The sequence below is a fragment of the Merops nubicus genome, unplaced genomic scaffold (genome assembly GCF_000691845.1).
Source record: "Merops nubicus isolate BGI_N331 unplaced genomic scaffold, ASM69184v1 scaffold14277, whole genome shotgun sequence".
NCBI lineage: Eukaryota > Metazoa > Chordata > Aves > Coraciiformes > Meropidae > Merops > Merops nubicus.
Window position 1 is genome coordinate 8,347 of NW_008618425.1, and position 24,142 is coordinate 32,488.

General features: G+C 37.0%; 1 protein-coding gene across 1 annotated transcript in view; it reads left to right on the forward strand.

Moving 5' to 3' along the window:
- The window catches only part of LOC103775975 (DNA annealing helicase and endonuclease ZRANB3-like), a gene marked incomplete at its 3' end in the record, with an annotated part of 30,886 nt that extends 6,806 nt beyond the window's left edge, over positions 1-24,080 (forward strand). Inside the window, exons 2-9 of the mRNA XM_008943454.1 lie at positions 10,389-10,407; positions 13,356-13,534; positions 16,706-16,937; positions 18,577-18,662; positions 21,236-21,407; positions 21,802-21,930; positions 23,077-23,196; positions 23,961-24,080. Coding sequence (XP_008941702.1) covers positions 10,389-10,407; positions 13,356-13,534; positions 16,706-16,937; positions 18,577-18,662; positions 21,236-21,407; positions 21,802-21,930; positions 23,077-23,196; positions 23,961-24,080 — 1,057 coding nt within the window. The remainder of the gene's footprint in view (positions 1-10,388; positions 10,408-13,355; positions 13,535-16,705; positions 16,938-18,576; positions 18,663-21,235; positions 21,408-21,801; positions 21,931-23,076; positions 23,197-23,960) is intronic.
- Between the last annotated feature and the right edge of the window lie 62 nt (positions 24,081-24,142).

Sequence of the window (24,142 nt, forward strand, 5' to 3'; positions counted from 1 at the left end):
GCTGAAGGAAAAAAGAAATCTGCTTTTGTTCCAACATATTCAGCAACTCATTTTAGATTATGAAATTATTATAGTTTTGTGATAAATTTGAGTCTTTTGATGAGCAGTTGTTTCCAGTCTTAGAAAAAAAAGTGAAAAGTAATTGTTGGGGAAAAGGCAGGGAATGGCTAATTAATATATACATAGAGTTAACTGAATACATTTCAGAAATTAAACTATGGAGTAGCTCTGTGAGTACTGTGTTTTTAAAGGAAGTTTGTTTTTTTTTTTAAAATACATTGATTTGTAATGTTTCAGGGTACATTTCACATCTGAGAAGTGCCAAAGCAGAGAGAGGCAGAGAGGGGGAGAGAGATATGATTCAATGAAGATATGAGATCACAGAATGAGGTTCAGATGCAGGAAGTATGAATGAGAGCTTGAGCCAAATCCTGCAGGCCAGGAAGGCTTGTTTGGAAGTGATGCTGGAGGAACTGGGAAGCAATTCAAATGGAACAGATAATGCATTGTCAGTAAGTGAATGTAGAATGTCATTTAGGAGAGAAACTGTGTAGGGTTAAAAAGGAAAGATTTAATAACAGAAAAGAGCAATGTTGGTAATCTGAGAAACTACCTGGACTTAAATGTGAACTTTTAGCAGCAAGAGAAGAAAATACAGATTTTTAGAAATGCAAGGCACAATTTGTTAGAATGGAAGAGAAGAACCACATGAGATAAAGACTACAAATGTAGGTAATAGATTGTCAGTGGTGCTAGAAAGAGGGGAAAATGAGTTTAGTGTTAGCTGTGTGCAATGAGTTTGCAACAGGAGAATCCACAATGAAAATCAGTGTGTTTAAGCATCATAGGGAGGGCAGAATGAAAGTGATTGTGTTTGAGTATGTGAGACAAGCTGCTTTAATGTGAGTGAGAAAAAGTCTTAAAGTAGGAGTCAAATTCCAGCTGACTTAATGGAAATTGGAAAGAGAGTAAGAACATGGTCAGAAAATTATCCCAAAGGTAGCTGGGTAAACAATTTAAACACATGTGCTTTGTGTTGTCTTTGTGTTCTATTGAAGGGGGGACAAGTTAGAGTAGAGAAGATAAATCAGCATAGAAAAGATCAGCAGAATTACTGAGTTCAGAGATATATGTCACAAAAGAAGTGGGATATTCTGTCAACAGTCAAATGGATGGATAGTTGATTTTAAAATATTTGGAAGTTACAAAAGTATTTTGAAACGTAGGTGTGCAGAAAGAACCAAACTGAACACTGGTTTTGAGAGCTTGGGGTACTGGAGAGAAAAGACATTGAATCTGGGAACTATTGAAAATGGAGACACTAGCAATGAGACATTTTTCTAGGTAATTATTTTCCCTTTGCCTGATTCAGCTAGCTTTAAAGGAGGAAAGCAGGAAGAGAGTAGGTCTTCTGCAGCTCTTGCAGTGCAGAGGGGAGGGTCAGTTGGGGAAACAGAGTTTGCTGGAAAAGTGATGATAACTACCTTAATTTCATTGAAAATCATTAGACTGCATACTACAGAAGAGGTACTGTTGATTACAGGTATTTCAGTCATGCCAGTTAACACTGAGGTTAAAGTTTATAGCCTAGATTGTCAGTAGATGAAATCAGCTTATCTTATTCTAACTCTTCCAATTAGCTGAAGGCATTTTTCTTGCACTGAGTCAGCTGGTGAACCAGTTTGTCTCTGAAACCAGTAATTGAATAATAAGTAAAAGAGTTTTCAGTATCACTATTAGCATTCTTAATGCTATTAACACTCTTTTTGACTAGAATTTTTCAGTTAACAGTTCAATTAATATGTTCTAAAAACGTATTGAAGCATCTGGGCTTAACCTTAAGCTTGACCACATTGATATGTGTTATTCCACAAATCATTGTGAAGCTAAAATATTAGTGTAAGTTGACTAATGTGCTTTAATAGTTTTCAAATCTTAATAAAGCATTTTACATGTTTTTTTCAGTTACATGTTGAGGAGTGTGGAGAAAAGCATGAGACAGCACAACCATTCTCCTCTGTGCTCCTCTAGAGACTCACTAGCACTGCAGGTGTGGCAATTTACTGCATCCTGTGTGAGACTGAGGGTTGCTTTTTTATTATTTAGTTGTTTGGCTGGTTTTTTTAATACCTAGTGTAGTTCAAGAGCAAGGGTGTAATCTAGCTTAAATCTTCTGGGGCTCTATTTTTGGTGCAACAACCTTGATTATTTTTGCAAGGAAGTCAGCTCTCTCTTTGTTCTGGCTTTAGGCCTGCGTGCTGTGATTACTGACACACAAACGTAATGGCTGCTTGCGCAGTTTTATATAAAAATGTACTAAGTTCAGATTCCTTAAATAACCCTTGGTTAAGATGTTAGTGCTAAAGTGTTGGCTTGTGAGTAGGAGGCAAATTACATGTTGTAGCGTTATATAAAACTGAATCACATGAGTAGGTGAGAATCCCAAGAATATCAGGACTCAGGACACCCACACTAAGTGAAAGGAAGATGTGAGCTTCCTCTGTACAGCATGTTCCAAAGACTGCATTAACAAAACCAGCTTTAATTCGTTTGAGTAGTAAAAAATTTTTCAGTAGTTTAAGAAATTAAGTCCTACTGCTTTGACTATTTGTCTTGGAAAATGCATTTAAAAGTGAAGAAGTTTGTTCTGAAAAAGTTACCTATGGTTCTGCCTTTTTTTTTCCCCCTGGATAAAGAGCTGTTGAAAATTAATCAAGAGGTTAAATTATCTCCACAAGCAAGCAATGGATGTATTAGATTGCTATACCACTTTAGCTTTTAATCCTGTGTGTAAGGAAGCAGAAGTGTCTAGTTTAGAGAGGATATTACTGCAAAACGTTTCTCTAGTTAAAAGAAACCAGTAGCACTGACTGAATGATTTAATGTGCTTCTTGGTTATACAGACCTTAGATATATGCCATTGTGTTGTCAACTGGTATTAAGCAAAGTTCAAAATGAGATTCTTTGGCTTTGCAAAGATACATAGAATCATTAATATAAGACACTTCAACTGTGTTGTTTACCTGGTTAGCATTGCCAAAATTTCAAAAGGGGTGACCTGAATGTAACCCAGACACACAGAAATAGAGATGATTTTCATTTAAACATTTTTTCCTTCCCTGAAACTCATATTATGCAACTGTTTTAGTACTAACTTTTTCCTGATGTAGACTATTTTTGTGTGGCTAAAAAACATATGCCACATGAGCTTAGCCTCAGTTTACTTCTGCTTCATCAATTAACTCATCTGCATTAGATTTTAAAGATCTGCTTCTCCTTCAAAGCAGATGGTTTGCAAAAGTGCAAAGTTGGTTCTAATCTCCTTGACATCAACACAACTAGGAGCTCTTTTTGTGCTGTTTTGTGGTTTGAAAAATTATTCTTTCTGTTCTTCCAGAGGCAGAACTTTCCTGACCAGAGCTTTCATAGGTTTTGGGTTTCTTCTTAATTACTTCACCTGTTTTTTTGTTAACTTCTGGTTTGTCTCCAAGGTTTGCTGTAGTGAAAGTCTAAGTGCAACTTTACTTGGTGCTTGATGCCTTTACAGGACTGTTCTGATAACGCACTGTAACTTCCGAATATCTGATTCTGTGGTTCTGATTTGTCCATCTTTTTGTGGTCCCTTAAATGATGTGATTCTTTACATGTAGAAGAAACCTTCAAACACAGTGATAAGTTTTGTGTATAACTTCAGGGACTTGCACTTGTTCTCTTTTGTGTGAGGATCAACAGTAAGGTTTTGGACCTACGTGCACCTGAGCTGAACCAACAGAGTAGAATTCATGCTCTCTTCCCTGTATGAATGTTCAATTACCAGGATAAGTTCTCACACAAAGCTTCCTGTTTGCTATTTGTGATTGCATCTTAGTGCAAAATGTAGTTTTATTTTAAAGCTAATGAATCTCAAAATGAAAAGTTTGTTAAATCCTCATGGAGACCAGACTGCTTCCCTCCTATTTAAGATGCTGCTGTGTCCAAAGCCCATTGCTAACCCTACAATTGCACAAGGCATATGAAGAGTAGGGAGATTATAGCAGTGTGTGCAGTGCATCCCAGTGAGATTCTGATGCTTTCTGTTAGGGCAAAAATAGCAGATTTCCATGATAAGTGGACTGAGATTCAAGTGCAGCCCACAGGATTTACTGTGAAGAAGGGAAACATTTAAAAATTAAACAGGAACGAATCTGAAAGAATTTGCCATTGACTGTGGTGCTTTTTGCACAGTTGGACTTCATTGCTTGAGAGTAAGTGTAACTGAGATGTCTGAAAAGATTTTTTTTTCCCTTGCTTTTCTGGAACTTTTGACCATGTGGGCTGAGCTTATAACAGGTTATGAAACTGTATCATAGCTCTGATTTATATTCTTAGATAGAGCTATTATTAAGGTGTCATATGAACAGATGGGATATGAATGATGAAGCTCAGATTGGGTAACTACCAGTTGAGAGGAAATGACTAATTGAACTTCAGAGAACAAGAAGTCTGTCTTGCTGTCAAAATATGTGAAACAAAAATACGTATTTGTCCCTTCAATGTAGCTGAAGATCTGTTTCATCTGCTTTGACAGCATGGAACCTTTATGCACATGTTGGCAGCTTGTCTGACTGCAATAACGTAGAACATACTGAAGTTTATTTTAAATAGAGGCTGCATATTTTTAAGATTATGTAAAGCAAGATGTAAAGTATTGCTTTTTAATAGCTTCATGCAACTATTAGGTATCTTCTAAGTTCTGTGTGATCTGGGCTATAATGATGGGGAGGTGCTTTAGCTTTCAAATCTAATTGTTGTGAATATAAACTGGAAATACTTGATGATTTCCCCCTTAGTCATGTAAGCTATTTTTCATTGCCCTAGATTCTAATGAAAAAATTTTTAACATCTCATATCTTCTAGCTACATTAAGCTAAACTAAACTACTACATTAAGCTAAAACTACATTTTTACGGTTCTTACTCTAAAACTGAAAGCTACAGAGGATGAATACTCTAAAATATATTAAATCATAAAATAATTTAAGTATCCTCCATTACCACATGTGTTAGTTTCATTAACTTCTAACTGTATGATAAACTCCTTGACATATGAAAGTTTTATCAATTGTGAGTGTCACTCATGTTAATTTGCCTCAGTCAGCAATTTTAAGACTGTAGCACTTCAGGAATTTGAGTTTAAACAGTGTGGATCAAAGCAGTGATTCATGTTGGTAACTGTATCTTAACAGAGGACTTAACACATTCAGATACTCTAAAAACAATTTTGTGCACCTGATTCATATCAAGCTGTGATGTTGTTCTGCCAATGACCAGGCCCAACAAAAATGATACAGCCAGCAGGAAGATGAACCAATACACAGACTGTATTGTAGACAAAGAGGACAGATGTCTCTAGTCAAATGTTTAAATGACTGGAAAAAGTATGGGTTACAAATATAGGAAGAAAATCCAAACCACTTATGACAAAGCTTTTTCATCACTGGGTGGGAGAAAAGAGTGAATACTTAACTAAATAGCAATATTTCATTATAAATATGTAACTTTCAAGTATATAGGTGCTCCTGCAGAATCTTTAGTTGTATTGGTACTGTGGAAACAAGGAAGATAAATCTGTATTGATCACTTTACCATGATTACCTTTTAAGAGTTATGTTATGGATAAAATCATGGCAGTTACTTTATGTTTCCATTCATTTACCAGCAACAGAATACTTAGTGTCTATAAATATTTACAAACCAGCAACTTTGCTGCAGATAGGTAAGAAGTTTCACTTCAGACACATTAAGTGGAAGTTAACAGACCTGAAAACAGAAGATAATCTATAGCAGCAAAGATCCTACCAGCAGTGTCTGAAAATGAGTGCAAAAGAAAAACAAGACAACTTCTTGTTCTTTGGCAGGTACTCAAAGTTGAAGTGGCTACAGTTCATTCTAATGAAAAAAAAATCTGATTTTATAGAAAAAACTTCTACTTCTGTGGTTGACATATTTTTAAGGCTTTTTATTTTAATTGCTATTCAGCTTCTCGTTGTCAGAGCAATTTATAAATTACTCTGAATGTCTTCATTTTAGCTTGTCATGCTGAAAAAAAGTGAGGGTCCAAGTAGTTCACATATGCCAAAGAACAGTGCAGTAGGGTATTATGTATTCTCACTTCGATTTCTGCTTGTCTGAATGGGCCTAATTAACATTTATTTATGCAATTCTACTAAAATATAAGTTGGTATGCTGAGAAATACTGCATTTGTCAGCACAAGTTGGCAAGGACCATTTGTATTGCTGTCCTCTTTACTGCGTTTCCTTACTACCAGATGCTACTTAGATGGAATAGACTCTGAGTTACTGCTCTAGTTGTACATTTGCTCTGATATCCTTATATTAACTATAGAGTCATAGAATGACCATACTGCATTGTTGAAGAATGTGTTTGGTTTATTCTTGAGATGCCTCTGCTCTGTAGCTAATTGCTATAGTCTTACTTATTCTCTGCATTTCTGTAAAAAGTTTAAAAACTCCTTACAGAGCACTGGACAGAACACTGGGACACTAGGTGGTTGTGCATCCCCATTGATTTCAGGTTTCAAATTATTTTTAAAAAACATGATTAATGTACTGAAAGCAGTTTGCCACTGAAAGAATCTGCAGAAAGATAGATGTGTTTTGCAAACAGGTGGACTCTTCGCTGGGTTAAAAACTGTCTGTGTGGCTGAGCCCAGGGAGTTGTGGTGAACAGAGTTAAATCCAGCTGGTGACCGGTCACGAGCGGTGTCCCTCAGGGCTTGGTTTTGGGACCAGTCTTGTTTAATATCTTTAGTAATGACCTGGATGAGGGAAACAAAGGCACCCTCAGCAAATTTGCAGATGACACAAAATTAAGTGGGAGTGTCAACCTGCTGGAGAGTAGGAAGAATTTGGACAGACTGGAGCAATGGGCTGAGGTCAAGTGCAGGAGGCTTAACAAGGCCAAGTGCTGGGTGCTGCACTTGGGTCACAACAACCCCAGGCAACTCTCCAAGCTTGGGGAGAGTGGCTGGAAACTGCCTGGTGGAAAAGGACCTGGAGGTGCTGGTGGACAGACAGCTGAACGTGAGCCAGCAGTGTGCTAAGGTGGCCAAGAAGGCCAATGGCATCCTGGCCTGGATCAGAAACGGTGTGACCAGCTGGAGTAGGGAGCACCTGGCACTCGTGAGACCACACCTTGAGCACTGTGTCCAGTTCTGGGCACCACAGGATAAGAAGGACATGGAGGTGCTGGAGCGAGTCCAGAGGAGGACAGTGAGGCTGATGAGAGGGCTGGAAAACATGCCTTAGGAAGACCAGCTGAGGGAACTGGGGTTGTTTAGTCTAGAGAAGAGGAGACTGAGAGGAGAGCTTATTGCCCTCTACAACTACCTAAAAGGAGTTTGTAGTGAGGCTGGTGTTGGCCTCTTCTCCCAAGTTACTGATGATAGGAGGAGAGGGAATGGCCTCAAATTGCACCAGGGGAGGTTTTGAAGTCATCGTCCCTGGAAGTGTTCGAAAAACGAGTAGATGTAGCACTCGAGGCTGTGGTCTAGTGATTAGGGAAATGTTGGGAGAAAGGGTGGACTTGATCCTGAAGGTCCTTTCCAAGTATAGGGATTGTCTGATTTTATGAAACTTCGGTTCATGCAATTTACAGTGAGTATTAAACAAAAAAAAAAAAAAAAAAATCAGTCTTTGAAGTGAGCAAAACCTGACATTATTTTAAAATTAGAATTGTCTATTAGTTGGCTGCAAATAAATGTCTTTGCCCAGATGCAAATCACAGTCATTAATCGTGAACCCCACAATGAATGAGTCGCCACTAAAAATAATATTCTTCCCACCTTTTTCCCATTGTAAATCTGTGCAGACTTGGGGGTTTGTGCAGTTATGTTTTCTTCCTTTGTTTTCATCACTCCACCCCTAACAACTTGGGAAGGCAGTGTGGTTACAAAACTATTGCAGGTAAATAATTTGTTACTTATAAAAAATTCAGTTATGTAAGATACATTTAGAGTTCTTTTTTTAATCTTAGTTGAATGAAACTGATGAAATTGATAAATGTTGAAACTTACACTGGCAGAAAGAGTGAGGAAACAGCAGTATGCCCCATTTCTCAGAACAGCAAACATTTATCTTGCACATCATGTCTGAAAAGTGCCAGTGCACATTTTGTGCTGAGATTTGTATTCTGTCTGTAGAAATGTCTCTTTTGTCCCCAATGCAAGATGCATGTTATTAGACATAATGACAGCTTGAAGTTGATTATGTATTAATCATTAGTGTTTGTGCAGCAAAGGCAACTTCTGTTGTGATTTTGGGTAGCTGCACTAACTTCAGAGCACCTACCGCTAAAAATAAGTTCTGTATTCCTTGGAAAGATTTTTTGGTATCAAAATACAGAACACTTATATCTTGGTGCATTAGATGTTATTATAAACATGGAGACCTGGAAGACTTTTTTCCATTTGTGCACAGAAAGAACACTGCGTTTGGGTTACGTGGTGTAGTGCATGCCCAGCTAGCTACGTGGCACAGGAGCAGAAGTTTCAGTTTCCATAGAAGATGTAGTGGCTGGGAACAGACTGTGGAGAAGAATTCATCTAGAGCAATTCATCAAGACTAGTTTGTGTCCATGTCTGAAAGCTAAGGCAGATAAGAAGTAACAAGCACAAGATAGAATGATACTTGAGCCCAGCAGAGTGGCCTGTGAAGGATGTTCCCTTCCAGAGCTTGAAATATTTCATCATTTGTGAGACCTGGCACTTTTTTCTGCCAGTAAACATTTATAAATCCTCAAGCAAAGTGATGGACTGCATAGAGCTGTCAGTCTATTGCCATCAGTTCAACCAACTGCACTCACGTCTGTGTTTCTTAGTCAATGGTTTGACTAAGCCCATGCCCTTTATATGGCACAGTGATACTGACTGATGGGAACTATTTGTCCAGTTTTGCTTTTTATGACAAGTTAGAAAACTATGCAATGCTTTAAAAACTTGGCAGTTTACTTAGTAGCTAGAGAATTAATCTAATTGCCAGTTATTTAATTACATCCCAAGCAGATGTTACTTTTGAACTCTGACAATTCTTACAAAGTTGCAGAAATTCACACTTTGTGCATATCTCAGATCTTGCCCTGGAATTCCTGGCATTGATTCTGGTCAGAAGATACTAAGTAAATCTGTATATTCATGCAGTCCAGGGTTGCTGTAGGAGAAAAGGGAACTCTAGTCATCTCACTGTGAGATTCAGAATAGATTGTGTCCTTGCCTTTTTCTTATCTCCCCAGATTTTGCTTGTACTAGTGCTTTCCTCTGAATTTGTTAGTGTGTGTGAGTTTAATACATGTATTTTATCTACTAACTGCTAGAGGTAGAACAAGCTTTTTTAAGATTTAGGTATTGCTTTTGAATTAGATAGGCTTGTTGGTTAGGTTTTGTTTTTTTGGGGGTTTGTGCTTGGTTTTTTTTTCCAGCTTGGAAAAGTTTGTAAAGGAGCAGAAGTAAAAGTCTGTGAAATAACTGAGGGTACACATTTGGAAAGATGTAGCATCATCCGTTTAATGGCCTAACTGAATGTCCATCAAATAAATAATTTCCTTTGTCCTTCATTCAGTCTGAAAGATTTGAAGACGCTTGCATAGGCCAGAAACATTTAAATTCCCTAGATCCTACTTAAGAATGTACATACTAAATAATTGAAATAAGCTAAATAACTTCAAATACCTACAAGAAATTATTATCAAAGGTGGCATTTAATGTTTAGAAGATGTAAATATATTGAACAGAACTTAATAGTTTTGACAGGGGACTTGGAGTTGTAATTGTCTTTGCATGGAGTAGTATTAACTAAGTGACTCCAAAATGGGGAAAAAAATCAGGTTAATTTTCCAATGCTTGAACTAGCACAATTGGTAGAGGAGAGGGAGTGGCTCGTTTTGTTTCAGAACAAATGGGACAGCCTTGGAAAGCAGCTTTTTGAAATGAGTCTGACATATAAATAATCCTTAATTATGGAGCAACAAAAACAACAATGTTTCTGACAGACAAAAAAAAAAAATTGAAGATGCACTTCTTGCCTTGAAAATGTCTTTTAAGATTGCAATTCATATAGCACAAGACTAAAGCAGCAAGTCAGTTTTAGAATGAAAGTCCTTCAGTAGTGCCAACAAATTGGACTTATCATTTTTAGAATAATTGGCATATGTACGTTAAATTCATGCCAAATTTACTTTTCATAGTTGGTATCAGTAGGAAGTCTACATTTTTTTCCTTTCATTGATACAGTAAATCCATAACTTAAATTTATAGTAAACAATTTGTAAGTTTTTATTTATCTGTTATATTTCCTATTAATTTCTTCTTTTTCCCCTTCTCGTTTCTTTTTCAGGTGTATGATTGCTGATGAGGTAAGTGATGTACCTGTTCCTCTAACACTGGTTTTCTTGGTTTAATGTACTTTATGCAGCTATGACTTCTTTTGTTTGAGAGATGTGGGCAGAAAGGTTGATAATGGAAGAAGCTTAATTCGTGTGATAGCAGATCAGTATCCTGTGATACTGAGCAGATATTCTGAAAATATCTATGGGGGAAGGGAGAGAAGCCTGACATAAGCTGAAAAGAATCTTTGAGAAAATTACTTTTGATTGTATTTATGTAGTTAAATCTCTTGTATTGCTAAATCTTCAAAATATTAACTTAGTTGATTTTTTTTTAAGCACTTTATAATTGCATAACTGGGTATTTTTGATGGATTAGAGATATTCCTGGCCGAAAGATGTGGATTCTGAACAGATATACCTTCCAAAGATGAATTTTCTTGAATGCATGAATCAAGTAGTAATGACATTCATTACTTCCATTCATTTGAAAATTTGTATTTTATTCCATATTAGGGAAATTGGAGTCCAGCATTTCTTCCAACAGATAAAACATTTTTGTAAGACTAAAATGTTCTTGTTGTGTTGTCAATATAAAACCTAACTGAAAAAGAGATAATGTTTAGGGATTGATATAGCCTCCCAATTCTAATTTGGGTTTTCTTGAAACAGTGTGGGGGTGAGGGATTACTGGGATTAAAGCATCTCCTCATACTATTAAAATCTCATTACAACTGGAGTTAACTATCCTGTCATAGAATGTGAGATTTCTGGAAACTCTGGAGAATACTAAAGCATTCAGGGAAGGAGAAAGGGAAGCTTGGGGAAAATCAAAGTATCAGCAGTTGCTATTTGTTTATTAAAACAAAGTTTCTTATTTCATTCCTTGTATGAGAAAATAAACTGTGTTTAATTGTTAGCAATAAGAAGAACTGCAAGATACATTTATTCTGCAGTAAATAATGCATACTTCATCATGACAGGGCACTGGAGGAAGTCTTGTGCAGTGGTGCGTATCTTGCCCTTGTTGATGTATCTCTAAAATAAGAAGAAAATGTTGATAAAAGAAAACATGAGTATTTTGAACATGTATACAAAGAGCAGTTAAATATTAAAACTAGAGATCATGTTATTACTGTACATATACCTGAATTATGCAAGGATTAAAGTACAATAATAATATTATCTTTTTAAAAGGTATTCTAAACATATCTTGCCATTCTTTCTTGGGGTGGGAAAAGACAACACTTTCCCCTTAAAATTCCACTATTTCCATGTCATCCATTTCCATGACTGAGATGTGCTTAAATAAAAACCCCAAAACATAGTGTTTTCTGGAGTTTTTCTTGTAATTAGTACATTCTTACAGTCTGGACTGGTGATCTGCTGTATGGGATATAGACTGAGATGTGGGTGCACTGCTGGCAAGAGAGTTGCCTTTTATTTTCTGCTCATTTAAACTCAGTTATCTAGATCGTCAACAGTACACCAGTGACTGGGCAGTCTAAGTTAGAGACAACTGTGGCAACAAACTAAAAATGACAATATTGTTTATTTTTTTACTTGGATTTGTTTTCAGATGGCTCGAGTGGTGTCAGGGCTTGCAGGATAATTTTAATGAAAACTTGTTATCTAATTATTTTTCTTTCTAGTAATAGTAGAAATATTCATTGTTTTTTCCTGTACCTGGGACATCTCTTTGTAATACCATAACATTCATCCATTTAAACTCAATACTGAGGGTATAAGTAAACTGTTCTTTTATGTCTGTACTGGGAGTAGTTAGATAGCAGCAAATCAACTCAAAATATCCACTGGACCCTGTGGAAAACCTGAACAGAATATTTTAAGGCCAGTGTCTGCTTCAGTGCTTAAAAGGATTCTTGGGCTTGAGGAAGGTTGGCCGGAAAGCTGCTTGGCAGAAAGGGACCTGGGGCTACTGATTGACAACTGGCTAAATATGAGCAGCAGTGTGCCCAGGTGGCCAAGAAGGCCAACAGCATCCTGGCTTCTATCAAAAATAGTGTGTCCAGCAGGAGTAGGGAAGTGATCATTGCCTTGTACTCAGCACTGGCAAGGCCACACCTCAAATACTGGGTTCAGTTTGGGCACTTCAATACAAGAAAGATACTGAGGTGCTGGAGTGGGTCCAGAGAAGGGCAGCGAAGCTGGTAAAGGATCTAGAGAACAAGTCTTATGAGGAGGGGCTGAGGGAACTGGGGTTGTTTAGCCTGGAGAAAGGAGGCTCAGAGGAGGCCATCTTGCTATTGACAGCTCCCTGTAAGGAGGTTGGAGCCAGGTGTGGTTGGTCTCTTCTAACAAATAACAAGTGATAGGACAAGAGCAAACAGCCTCAAGTTACGTCAGGGAAGATTTAGGTTGGACGTTAGGAAAAATTTCTTCACAGAAAGTGTTGTCAAGCCCTGGAGCAGGCTGCCCAGAGAAGTGGTGGAGTCACCATCCCTGGAGGAGCTTAAATGTCATGTAGATGTGGAGGTTAGGGACATACTTTAGCAATGGCCTTGGTAGTTAGGTGAGTGGCTGGACTTGATCTTAAAGGTCTTTTCCAACCTAAATGATCCTGTAATCTTTCTTTGTTCTTCAGTTGCCTATGCAATCTAGGATAAGGTGTGACTTTTATGTTAAGAAGACATGCCATATTTTTCTTTCCTTTGTATAGTTTTTGTATCGTAACAAGTTAGACATTTTGATCTTTATAGTGTGCCCTACCAAGGCCCTGAATAAATGCTTCTTTTAGAGGGACAATATATCTATTAATCCATGTAAACAAAAGCATCTTCTTTCATAAAAGGTGATCAGTGGTATCAAACTGGCAATGAAGTAGATACTGTGTACTAGGTCTTTGGATTTGTTTCCTTTATCTGGTTCTGTCTTTGCAAAATATTTTTGGCTCTTCTGAATAGAACATGCTTTCTAAGCAAAGACTTCTATTTATAATTTTTTCTTTTCTTTTCCAGATGGGGCTAGGTAAAACCATTCAAGCAGTTGCCATTTCCTATTACTACAAAAATGAATGGCCTCTCTTAATTGTAGTGCCTTCATCTTTGAGATACCCTTGGGTTGAGGAGATGGAGAAGTGGATTCCAGAGCTCTCTCCAGATGATATTAGCATCATTCAGAACAAAACTGATACTGGGTGAGTAAAGTTTGTTACTTTTCTGTAGAAAGGCTTTTTTAACCCCTCTGCTTAGGTAGGGCTACCTAGAGCTGCTTGCCCAGGACTTTATCCAGGTGGTATTTTAGGGATGGGAGACTCTACAGCCAAGGATGCCAAGGATGGGAGACTCTACAGCCTCTCTGGGCATCCTGTTCCAGTGCTCAGTCACCCCCATAGTGGAAAAAAATAAAACTGTTTCCTGATGTTCAGAGGGAACTTCCTGTGGTTTAGTTTGTGCCCATTGCCTCTGGGATTACACAACATGGACACATCAGAAAGGAGCCTGGCTCCATCATCTGTGCTGCCTCCCTTCAGGTGTTTATTCACATTAATAAGACCTGCCCTGAGCCTTCTTATTGCTAGGCTAAGCAGTCCCAGTCAGCTTTTCCTCCTAGGAGAGGTGCTCCAGTCCCTTAATCATCTTTGTGCCCTCTCACTGTACTCTTTCCAGTACATCCATGTCTCTTTTGCACTGAGGAGCCCTGGGCAGAGCACACCAGTGCTTTGTCTAGTGCAGCCTGGGATACCATCCATTCGCCACCTTTGCTGCAGGGGCACACAGCTGGCTCATGTTCAGCTTGCTATCCACCAGGACCCCAGGTCCTTTTCTGCTAAGCTGTTTTCCAGCAGGTGGCCCCCAGCGTATATTGGTGTGTTAAGTTGTTCTTCAGCAGGTGCAGGACTGTGCACTTCTCCTTGTTGAATTTCATGAAGTTCCTGTCAGGCAATTTCTCCAGCCCAGCGAGGTCCTTCTGGGTGGCAGCGTGACCTTCTGGTGTGCCAGCCACTCCTCCTGCTTTTGTGTTACTCCATTTTGGTGGTTAGTCATCTTTGAAATGGAGAGGTCTAGTTTTTGCAAAGTAGCAAGGGCTTGACTGCTGAAAATTAGATTATTCCAGTGTGTCTCAAATTGAGCATGCACAGTTATTTCTCAAGTCTGATAAATTAGCTTGTATTCATTAGATTTTGTAAAACATTTCAAACAGTTTTGGAAAACTTCTGGTATATATCACAAAATAACGAAGTAATTACTGTTAAAATTCTATTTACACTGAGAAAATTTGTAGGTTAGAATAAGTATTCTCTGTATAACTGAAAAGGTCATTGTGACCTAGGCTTTCTATCTTTAGACTTAATAGCATTAATTCATCAAGGAGAGACTACAAGTCTTGCGTCTGAATACAAGTCTGAATTATAAGGGTATTTTTTACTCTATATGACTTGGCTGATTTCATGGTAACATCTAGATGTTGCTCTAAAACTTCTGGATAGGGGATACTGATCTTCATGTTGTCTGGGGAGCATCAGAAATGACTTGATTGCCAAGATGTGCAGATGAGGCGGTAGCTTGGAACCTTCCTTGTGGTAACCAGGGAAATCCAATGTGTTTTAAGAGCTTAATTGAGGTGCTGATAGGTTCTGATAGTCATAATTTAAGTTTGCCATAGGAATATGGGAACTAAAATAAGGATCCAGGATCCAATGAGCTTTTTTTGTTTTTTCCTTAAGCTATTGAGCTAAAATGCAGCCAAACTAAATGCTTATAGTGCTAGAAGCAGAATGGAGAAACGTGGAATAAGGAAATGATAGCGAAAGTAAATGGCAAACAGAATTCTGTTCATTTTATCTGTAGTTTTTTAAAAGGGACCTTAACCATTATCACTTACTGCTTGTTTAACTCCAAGAATGCTTTCTGGCTATGTGAGGTAGCTGTTGAACCAATTAATACTTTAACATTAAAAAGTGTTTAATGCATTTGCAAGAAAATGCAAAGACACAGCTGCCCAACTCCGTTTAGCATTTTGTTAAAATCTGTTTCCATATGTTCAATATTTTTCTCTTAGTTCAATATTTTGCTTTCCTTCTAAACTTCAGCAATGAAATTAATGCTTGAATATTGTTCAACTACTTAATTTAAACAGGTTAAAATCTACTTAGGCATCAACTTAGGTTCTTATAATTTCTAACTAAATTTGAAATTGGATGCTTCTTGAATAAATTGGTTCCACTAAGGATAAATACTTTTATTTGGTTTTTTTGTTTGTTTTTTTTTAATCTACCCTTCAAAGGTGAAAAAAAAAATCTGGTTGCTGCTTTTATCTCTACAGTAACAGCCAGAGTCTATCACGCATTGACCATTGCCTCTTCCATATCCAGAAGTATGTGTGGGCATATGTACATGATTTCTTCCTCTTAAATACTCAAGGAAACTTCAACTTAGTTGTTTGATTTGTTTTTGGTTTTGTTTGGGGTGTTTTTTTGGGGTTTTTTTGTGGTTTTTTTTTTTTTTTAATCTGTCACTACTGGAGAACAAATAAAATCCTGCCAGTAGAGCAGTAGTGTCTGACAGATGGTTAGACCAGCTGTGACTCACTTTCTGGTGACTTGTTTGTCTAACAACTTGAGGAGTTCCTGTGCTGCTCAAAGGCTCCTGAAAGGCCACAGTGCTCTCTAGTGATTTTAAAATCAATTTGTGCCTTGGGCCTTTTTATGTCTTTAAATTTATTATAAGTAGTTCTTTTCCAACTAAATAGTAATTTTTCATCTTGTGCCTTGTTGATTCCCTGCTTCCAGTTTTTTGTTTTCTTCATGTTCTGGACAGACAGCTCTGATATGAATGTTTTTTTCAGGTGGTGAGGTTCAGCCCAGGCTGTACTTTTACAGTACCCAAATCTCAGAGGCAGTCCAGTTAGTCATCTTAGGCTGCTGCTGCAGTGACTTTGTACATGGAACAGTAGATAGCTTGCACAGAGAAATTACTACTCCTGGTGTTTGGGTGCCGTTTACATAGTGTGCTCATAATGGTCTGACTTGTGTGTTTAACTTTTTGTCCAGAAATTGGATTTGTCCCAGGTGATACTCCTGGAAAGAAGCAAAAGTTGAAGCATTGCAAACAGAAAACTGAACTTCCTTTTAATTGAAATGTATGTCTTCAGAAAATACTTATGGCATGTATGATTTATAGGTGTGAGATGACAGAATGTTTTAAACAGCAAAATCTGTTATTTGCCTGACAGCCCACTAATTAATCAGTCTCAAAGGTGTCATACATACCTTCGTACCAAAATTTAGTTTGGTATAATTCCTTTGCTATATTCATCTCACACTAATGAAAAATTACTAAGAAAACTTTTGAATTTTCTCTTTTAGGAGAATATCAACCAGCAAAGTAACTATTCTGGGTTATGGCCTGTTAACTTCTGATGCACAGACTTTAGTAGACTCTTTGTACAGGCAGAACTTTAAGGTAGTTGTGATTGATGAGTCACACTATATGAAATCCAGAAATGCCACCCGCAGCAAGATTTTGTTGCCAATTGTACAGAAAGCTCGTAGAGCTGTTCTTCTTACTGGAACTCCTGCTCTAGGAAGACCTGAAGAGGTATTTAACACAGTGTGTTTTGGTTTGATTTGTTGGGGTTTTTTTAAGGATGGTATCAGTAATAACTGAACAGTTTTGTAGTTCTCTTGAATATGTACAGTGACATGCATTATGACATCAAATAGTCTGCTACCTGCATTAGGAAGCACAAGTACAAGAAACTAAACCCATGTCTTTGAGTTGATTATATTGATGTTTCACAAACTTGTTTCAAGCTTGTGTACAGGTGACTTGAGACAGAGTTTATTCTAAGAAATTATTTGGGCATATAACAGACTGTTGGGTGAAATAGAAAATAAAGAGTTTAAGCAGAGAATTATTTGTTTCTGCTGGTTAGGAGAATCCTTGGTAGACAAGAACTTGTATCAGATCTTCTGCTTCGTTGTGTGATAGAGGAAGTCTTTTACTGCTAGTCTTTTGAATATTGGTAATGTTCAATTGCATTGCATGAGTGGGAAAAAACAGATCCCATGGCTGTTGCAGTCCAGAAAGAAAAATTTTCCTTTGAAGGAAGTTCAGCTTATGGAACTGGGGAGGAGCAGAGAGGAAACCAAAAACCACTCCATTTTTATACTGAACCCAAGAAAACTGCCTTTATCAAATGTAGAAATAAATGGAACATAAGAGCTGGTTTGTATCCAGGGAACTTGTAATGATTATATAAATAATACTTTATATTTTAGAGGGGGTTTTTTTGTGTAAATAGAACTTAAGACCCTTTAATAATTTCATGTGTTCAGAGAGCTTACAACTTGAGAAAGTTATCCACCATATGAAAAAGAGCTTGGTGTCTTATGGGTATTTGCTTAAAACTTTAAAACAAATATTTGAATCTATGGATGTGGCTATTTACAAAGTTACCTGCACAGGTACTGAAGACATTGCAACCAACCCCAAAGAAGAACTGGAGTTAGAAAGTGTTATACTTTTATGCAGTGCATTGATACAAAGCAACTGCTAAGGGTCTTCAAAGGAATTTCCATACAAGCTGTTCTTGATCAGAGTAGTGGGGTCAAAATTCATGACCAAATGGAAAACAGTTGGAGACATTTTTATAGTGATACTAAAGTTCTGCCATGGCTTATAAGGCAGGGTGTAACAAGCATTACCAGCTTGTGACGTAGGATTCTTTCTGGCTAAGGTTTTCTAAAATGATATTTACCTGCTGTTACTCAACTTGTAAGAAAGGCCTGAAATTTCTGGTCTGCATCACCTTTATTTTTTGAAGTAAAACTGAAGAATGAATAGGAGCTTCATGTATTTTAAGAAACAGACTGTTCATGAAATACCTGCACTGAAGCTTTGCAGAAGCCCATGTACCTGGCGAATGACAAAAATTGTGTTTTTAGGAATAGCATTTTCTCATCTGTGTTTTATTGTCAGTATAAATTTTTTCCAAGGCACCAGTACTGTTACAGTGTTCAGGGAGCTCTGTTCATTGTGGGCTTCCCACAATTGTGCTGTCTCAAGTACAGTTGCATATTCCTATAGAATGTCTTCTGTATGTTTGCCTAGCTGTGTACTTTTTCTGCAACTATTGAATGTAAACTTAACACAATGATCATGTAACAATTATTTCTGAATAGCCATAGATTTGCAGGCGGTTTTTCACTATCACCATTTTTTTTTTTTCATTCAGCTTTTCATGCAGATTGAGGCACTGTTTCCAAGAAGATTTGGAACTTGGAGTGAATATGCCAAAAAGTACTGCAATGCTCGTGTCAGGTATTACTGTACTTGCTCATCTATTTTCCTGTGAATGCCTTTGATTTTCTTTTCATGTGGAGCAAGAGAATCAGTAAGTAGTACCTCTGTCTCTGTATCATACTGTCTTGCTTGGAATCAGAGGTCAGAGACCATCTGCTCCGTCAAAGAGGATTGGGAAAAAGGTTAAATTAACAGGAGACTTTATTTGAGGACAAAATTGGAAGCCATTAAAGTTTGAAATAAAGTGTTAAGCACCAGCATTCTGTTAAGTAAAATGATTTACAAATTTACTGTTGTTAGTATGAAATGTATACATTTTATGTTTAGGGCTGCAGTTTCAATGGGCTACTTTCAGCTACAGCTGAAATGTAGGAGTTTCTGACTAAGCCTTACACTCAGATTGTGTAACAGTTTCTGTTTCCATTATGGAACCCAGTCTTTTTCTTATCCCACCATACTTGGGTGGAAAAAAAGTCCAATATTTGTCTCTGTATTTTACAGATTGACTGCGTAAAAGAAAAGATATAAAAATCCCAAAATCACAGTAGTGTGTTTGTAATTCTGTTTGAGGGATCGAATATAGGCATTCTAAGTTCTTGTCCACCACCTTACCTCCAGTTTGCTCATGACACATTTTTCCACACGTGCATAATGAATTTTAACCCATTTTTATCCCTTGCACCTTTCATGAATTTTCGTGTTTTGTGTGCTTTAAGCTATTAACTGAAGGGAGGATTCATTTCCTTCTGACTTGCTTCCTTCATCTGTAGTTTAATGATCGGTTTCTCAAGCTGTACTCTGAAATAGAGGGGATAGCAGAAGCTCTGATTTAAAAAGCTTAGTTTTACCCATCTTGAATCTGTTACAATCCAGAATGAAAGAAGTTAGGAGAAGGGAAGAACCTTCTAAAGTATTTCATAGCTAAAAAAAAAAAAATAAATCTTATCTACAGCTTTGTATATATTAAAAACAATAGATTTTGTTGGCTAAATTGGCTAACATTTAGATTTCATTTTTATGGTAGTAATTACATGGTTTCATTTTCATGTAACTTGTTTTTCTTTCTCCATTATGTATTTTATTGCATTTAACTTCAAGTAGAATGGAAGAGTGCTGCCTAATTTTCAGATGGAGAAATGCTATTTTTTCCATGGTATTTTGACTGAATGCATCTGTAATTTTCACACAAGTGTGCGTGGGTACAGCATGGTTAGGTACTCAATCATAGATGATTATCTTATTTTTGGAATACCATAAATGTAATAAAAATTAAGTTCAGGGTTTGGCAAGCTTTCAGTAAATAACTTTGTCTTCGTGACTTGGCTGAAATAAAACATCCTGTGGTGATAAACTTGATAGGATTATTTTTTGCAGCACGTTCTGTGAAAATGTTGTGGGATTTTTTTACTTAGGTGTTTGAAGACACTTGTTCCTAAAGGTGAGGTTCAAAGTATTTGCGTGAGGTTTTGCCTACCATTTCTTCTATATCCCCAATGCTCAAGCTGGAAGGAGGAAACCTGTGTAAGGACAGCCATATAAATAGACCAGAGAAGGGATATGAGCAAAAGATGTTGCACCTATGTAGCCATCTGAGTGTGTTCTGCCAGTACTTCACCAGTGTAGAAGTGAGTCCCTCAGGCCCTTTCCTGATTAATTATACACAGCCAACTGGAACGCAGTTGATAAGCTCAGTAAGTCTTAAAATTCCCTAAATTATGGTTTGTTGGTTGGTTGGTTGATTGTTTTTTTTTTTAAAAAATTACCAGTGAAATCACACGCTTGCATCATATTCTCTTGGCCTTGGAAAATGCTACTTGAGCTTTTCTCCAAAGGCAGCAAAATCTGCCCTGGTCATCATTTTGTTATATCTTGGCAACGTTAACAGAGAAAAGCTGCTCTTTCTGCTGCAACAATTCCTTAAAACCAACAAACAAAATAAAGAACAAGGAAGATCAAGTTAATAAATTCTTTCTATTTTCAACCTTAAATCTGCTTTCTCTGCTTAACGTTTCTCGTTAAGTAGTATGACGTTTAAAGACACTACCTTAAGCTTTAAATCCTGTCTCTCCCTCTGTCTGAGGGAATTCTGGGGGAGGGAAACAAAGGGATATTAATGGTGATAGTTGCAGCTTTCATGATAGCTTGACAGTTCTTACCCTCTATAATATAATAAAGAGCATTCTTATGGTGGCATATTCTTATTAGTTCATTGAAACAAGAGTTATAAATTTATACCTGAAACTTCTGCTCCTGTAGAAAGGGAAGTGTAGCAGGAGGGTTTGGAGTTAGATGATCCTTAAGGCCCTTCCAACCCAAATAATTCTATGATTTTATGTAGAGGATTGCATGCATCTGCTGGGTAGTAATACCTGCAGGCAGCAGTATTTGCTGGGAAGTTGAAACAGCTCTGACTTCAGCATTGGAAGGAATCAAGACAGAAAGCAGTCATCTCTCTGGTGTCAACAGGGACACCAGGTGTTGTTATCCAACATACCTTCATATCTAATAGTGTGATTAAAAATTAATTATGTACTGAATGTTTCTATTGAATTTGGAAGAGCAAGTTGTTACCTTCAGTGCTGATTTTTCAGATTTTTTGGTAAAAGAACTCAATGGGACTGTAGAGGAGCTTCAAATCTAGAAGAACTACATCAACTTTTAAGTGAAATTATGATCAGAAGACTGAAGAATGATGTTCTAACTCAGTTGCCTCCCAAAGTTAGGCAACGTATTCCATTTGATCTCCCCCAAGCTGCAGCTAAGGTAAATTTTCCACTTTTCCTAAAAACACATTTGTTAGTAAATAGTAATATCTCTGTGTGCATATGTATTTATAAGTATGCATGAGTATTATATGTAGTTGCTAAGAATGTGTGCATATATAGCATAGCATCTGTTACTCTTTTTAGAATATAACATGAAGAACATAAATACAGCATTTTTCTAGCTTCAGATAATGATAAAACGTGCTCTAGTTTTAGTGTGATCTTCTTCCTTTCCCTTAAATTTTGAATTCTATAGTCACTTTTAGCCAAATTTTATGAAGTTCTCAAAAGTACATGGTTCCTAAATGTTCCATGCTTGTTATGTACATGTTGGGTGAGGGAGAACATGCTCTGTACTGTATGTCCAAACTCTGATCTCTTCTGCCCATCAGAATTTGAATGCCACTTTTGCGGAGTGGGAGAAATTGATGCGAAATCTGAATTCCGAAGCCACTGAAAGCCACTTCTCTCAGGTCATGAATCTGATCACACGCATGTATAAAGAAACAGCCATTGCCAAGGTAAGCATGGAAGTAATTTCTTGATGTATTTAAAATACATAGTGTGCTTTTAACTTAATAAAATTAGTTGAATTACTCTGAATACTAGATGAGATTGGTTGGATAGGTTTATAATTGCAGCATGGAGAAACACACTTTTTTCCTGTGTGTATATAGAATAGGTTGAACTCCATTATAATGACCTGAGCTACATATTGAAACCAGTACTGACTAGGTGGTCACTAAGCTGGCTGAGGCCATCCAGATGTAGCTTCCTAAGAGCACTAAATATGTCTTTTTGGAAAAAAACAGGGGGAAAAGAAAGTTCTGCAGGCTGATGGAGTAGTCAGAGTTGAGAAACTGACCAACTCCTTAAAATTTAATTTTTTTTTTTTGTTCTTATCTTAAAAATATCACTGTGGTTCTGGTACTGTTTCTTCCTCATGTTTCTAGTCTCTCCCCTCTAGTAATCCATTTTCAAACAGGAAGTTAAAAGACAAAAAAAGAAAGAAAAGAAAGAGAGCTGAGGACTGCTGCAGTGAGCATTGCATTAACCAATGATTACTGATAAATTTTGTTATTAACTGTCATCATTACTTTAATAGTTTTTGTAAAAGATATTGAAAATTATTTTTGACACAAAGGAACTCTATGAATGTTTAAATAGAGCAATATGTTATGGTTACAGTATCATGAAAGTATCAAAATTATTCTTTCAATTTTGATATATGACTTTACTTCTGTATCTGTACCCACATACTGATTAAACAGTACCTTGTCTGTTTGAAATATGCTTGTGCAGAAATCAGTGTTGTGTCTTATTTTTAATATGGCATAAAACCACAGATAATGATGTTGTAACTAATAGGAGTTTTATCTACATCTTAATCTGGAAGAAGTGCCATGTAATTAAGTGATCTTTTGAGTACAGGGGATTTTTCTCTGAAGGACTGAGATAGCTTTCTTAAAGAAATGATGTTATTTTCATAAACAAAACTAATTTTAAGAATTTTATATGTAACAATGTTAGTGTTTGATAAAATCTTAAATGGATAACAAAGTATGGAAATTTACCTTTTCATATTACAAGAAACTGAAAGACATAAAAATAAAAACTGTCCTTTTTGAACATTTTGTATATCTAACTAACACACTCTCTTACTGCAGGCAGGAGCAGTAAAGGACTATATCAAAATGATGCTTGAAAATGACAAATTGAAGTTTCTAGTTTTCGCTCATCACTTAAGCATGCTTCAAGCCTGTACAGAGGCAGTTATAGAAAGCAAGGTAACAGTTTAACCAATGGACACACAAATCTAACTTCAGACTTTACAAATGCATGTAAGCTGTGTTTGAATTGAGTAGAACTACCTGTGTGTACATGATATTATGGATTTTTAGGTATATACACATCAGTGCTGCTGGATTAAAAGGGATCGTGTGGGTTTGAAGAGCTGTTTTGTATGTAAGGGTAATGTAAACATGTATCTGGTATGATATTTTATTATTATTGAATCAATGCTGTAGGCAGTTGTTTTTCAAGTTTTTCTCCCAATATGCTTCTGTCTACCTTTTTTTTTTTCTCCTTTTTTTTGTCTTTGTTTTCACAGAACATTATCATCCTACCTGAACGTTTAAATCAAAGCAGTACAAATGGTTGCAAACAATCTTCATGTTATCTTGAGCATGGACCCCCAACCATGCTAGGGAACAGTGGCTAACTTTGCTATTTTATATTGCTACTATTATGCAACTGCTTAAATTTTTAATATATCATGTCAACAAAATGACAAATTCTTCTGCAGAGCATTCCACTTTAAGATCCCATGTTTGTTCTGTCTTCTCCCTTTGTACAAAGGAGATACTAAGTCTGCACCTCTCTAGATGGGGGCTTAATTGTAAATCAGAGGGCTGAAGGGTGCTGATGCATCCCTGTCCCTGTGGCTGGAGTAGAACAGATACTTTCATATTGTCACTGGGGGACAGAGGATGATTGGGTCAAAAAAAGGATGCTGATAATGTCATTTTGTCTCTGTTATGATGTGTTATAGGTTCGCTACATACGAATAGATGGGAGTGTTCCTTCTGCAGAAAGAATTCACCTTGTTAATCAGTTCCAGAAGGATCCTGATACCCGGGTTGCTATTTTGAGTATTCAGGCGGCTGGTCAGGTAGGACACAAAAGAAAATATATGCAACGAGAAACTCATCATAGAATCATTTAGGTTGGAAG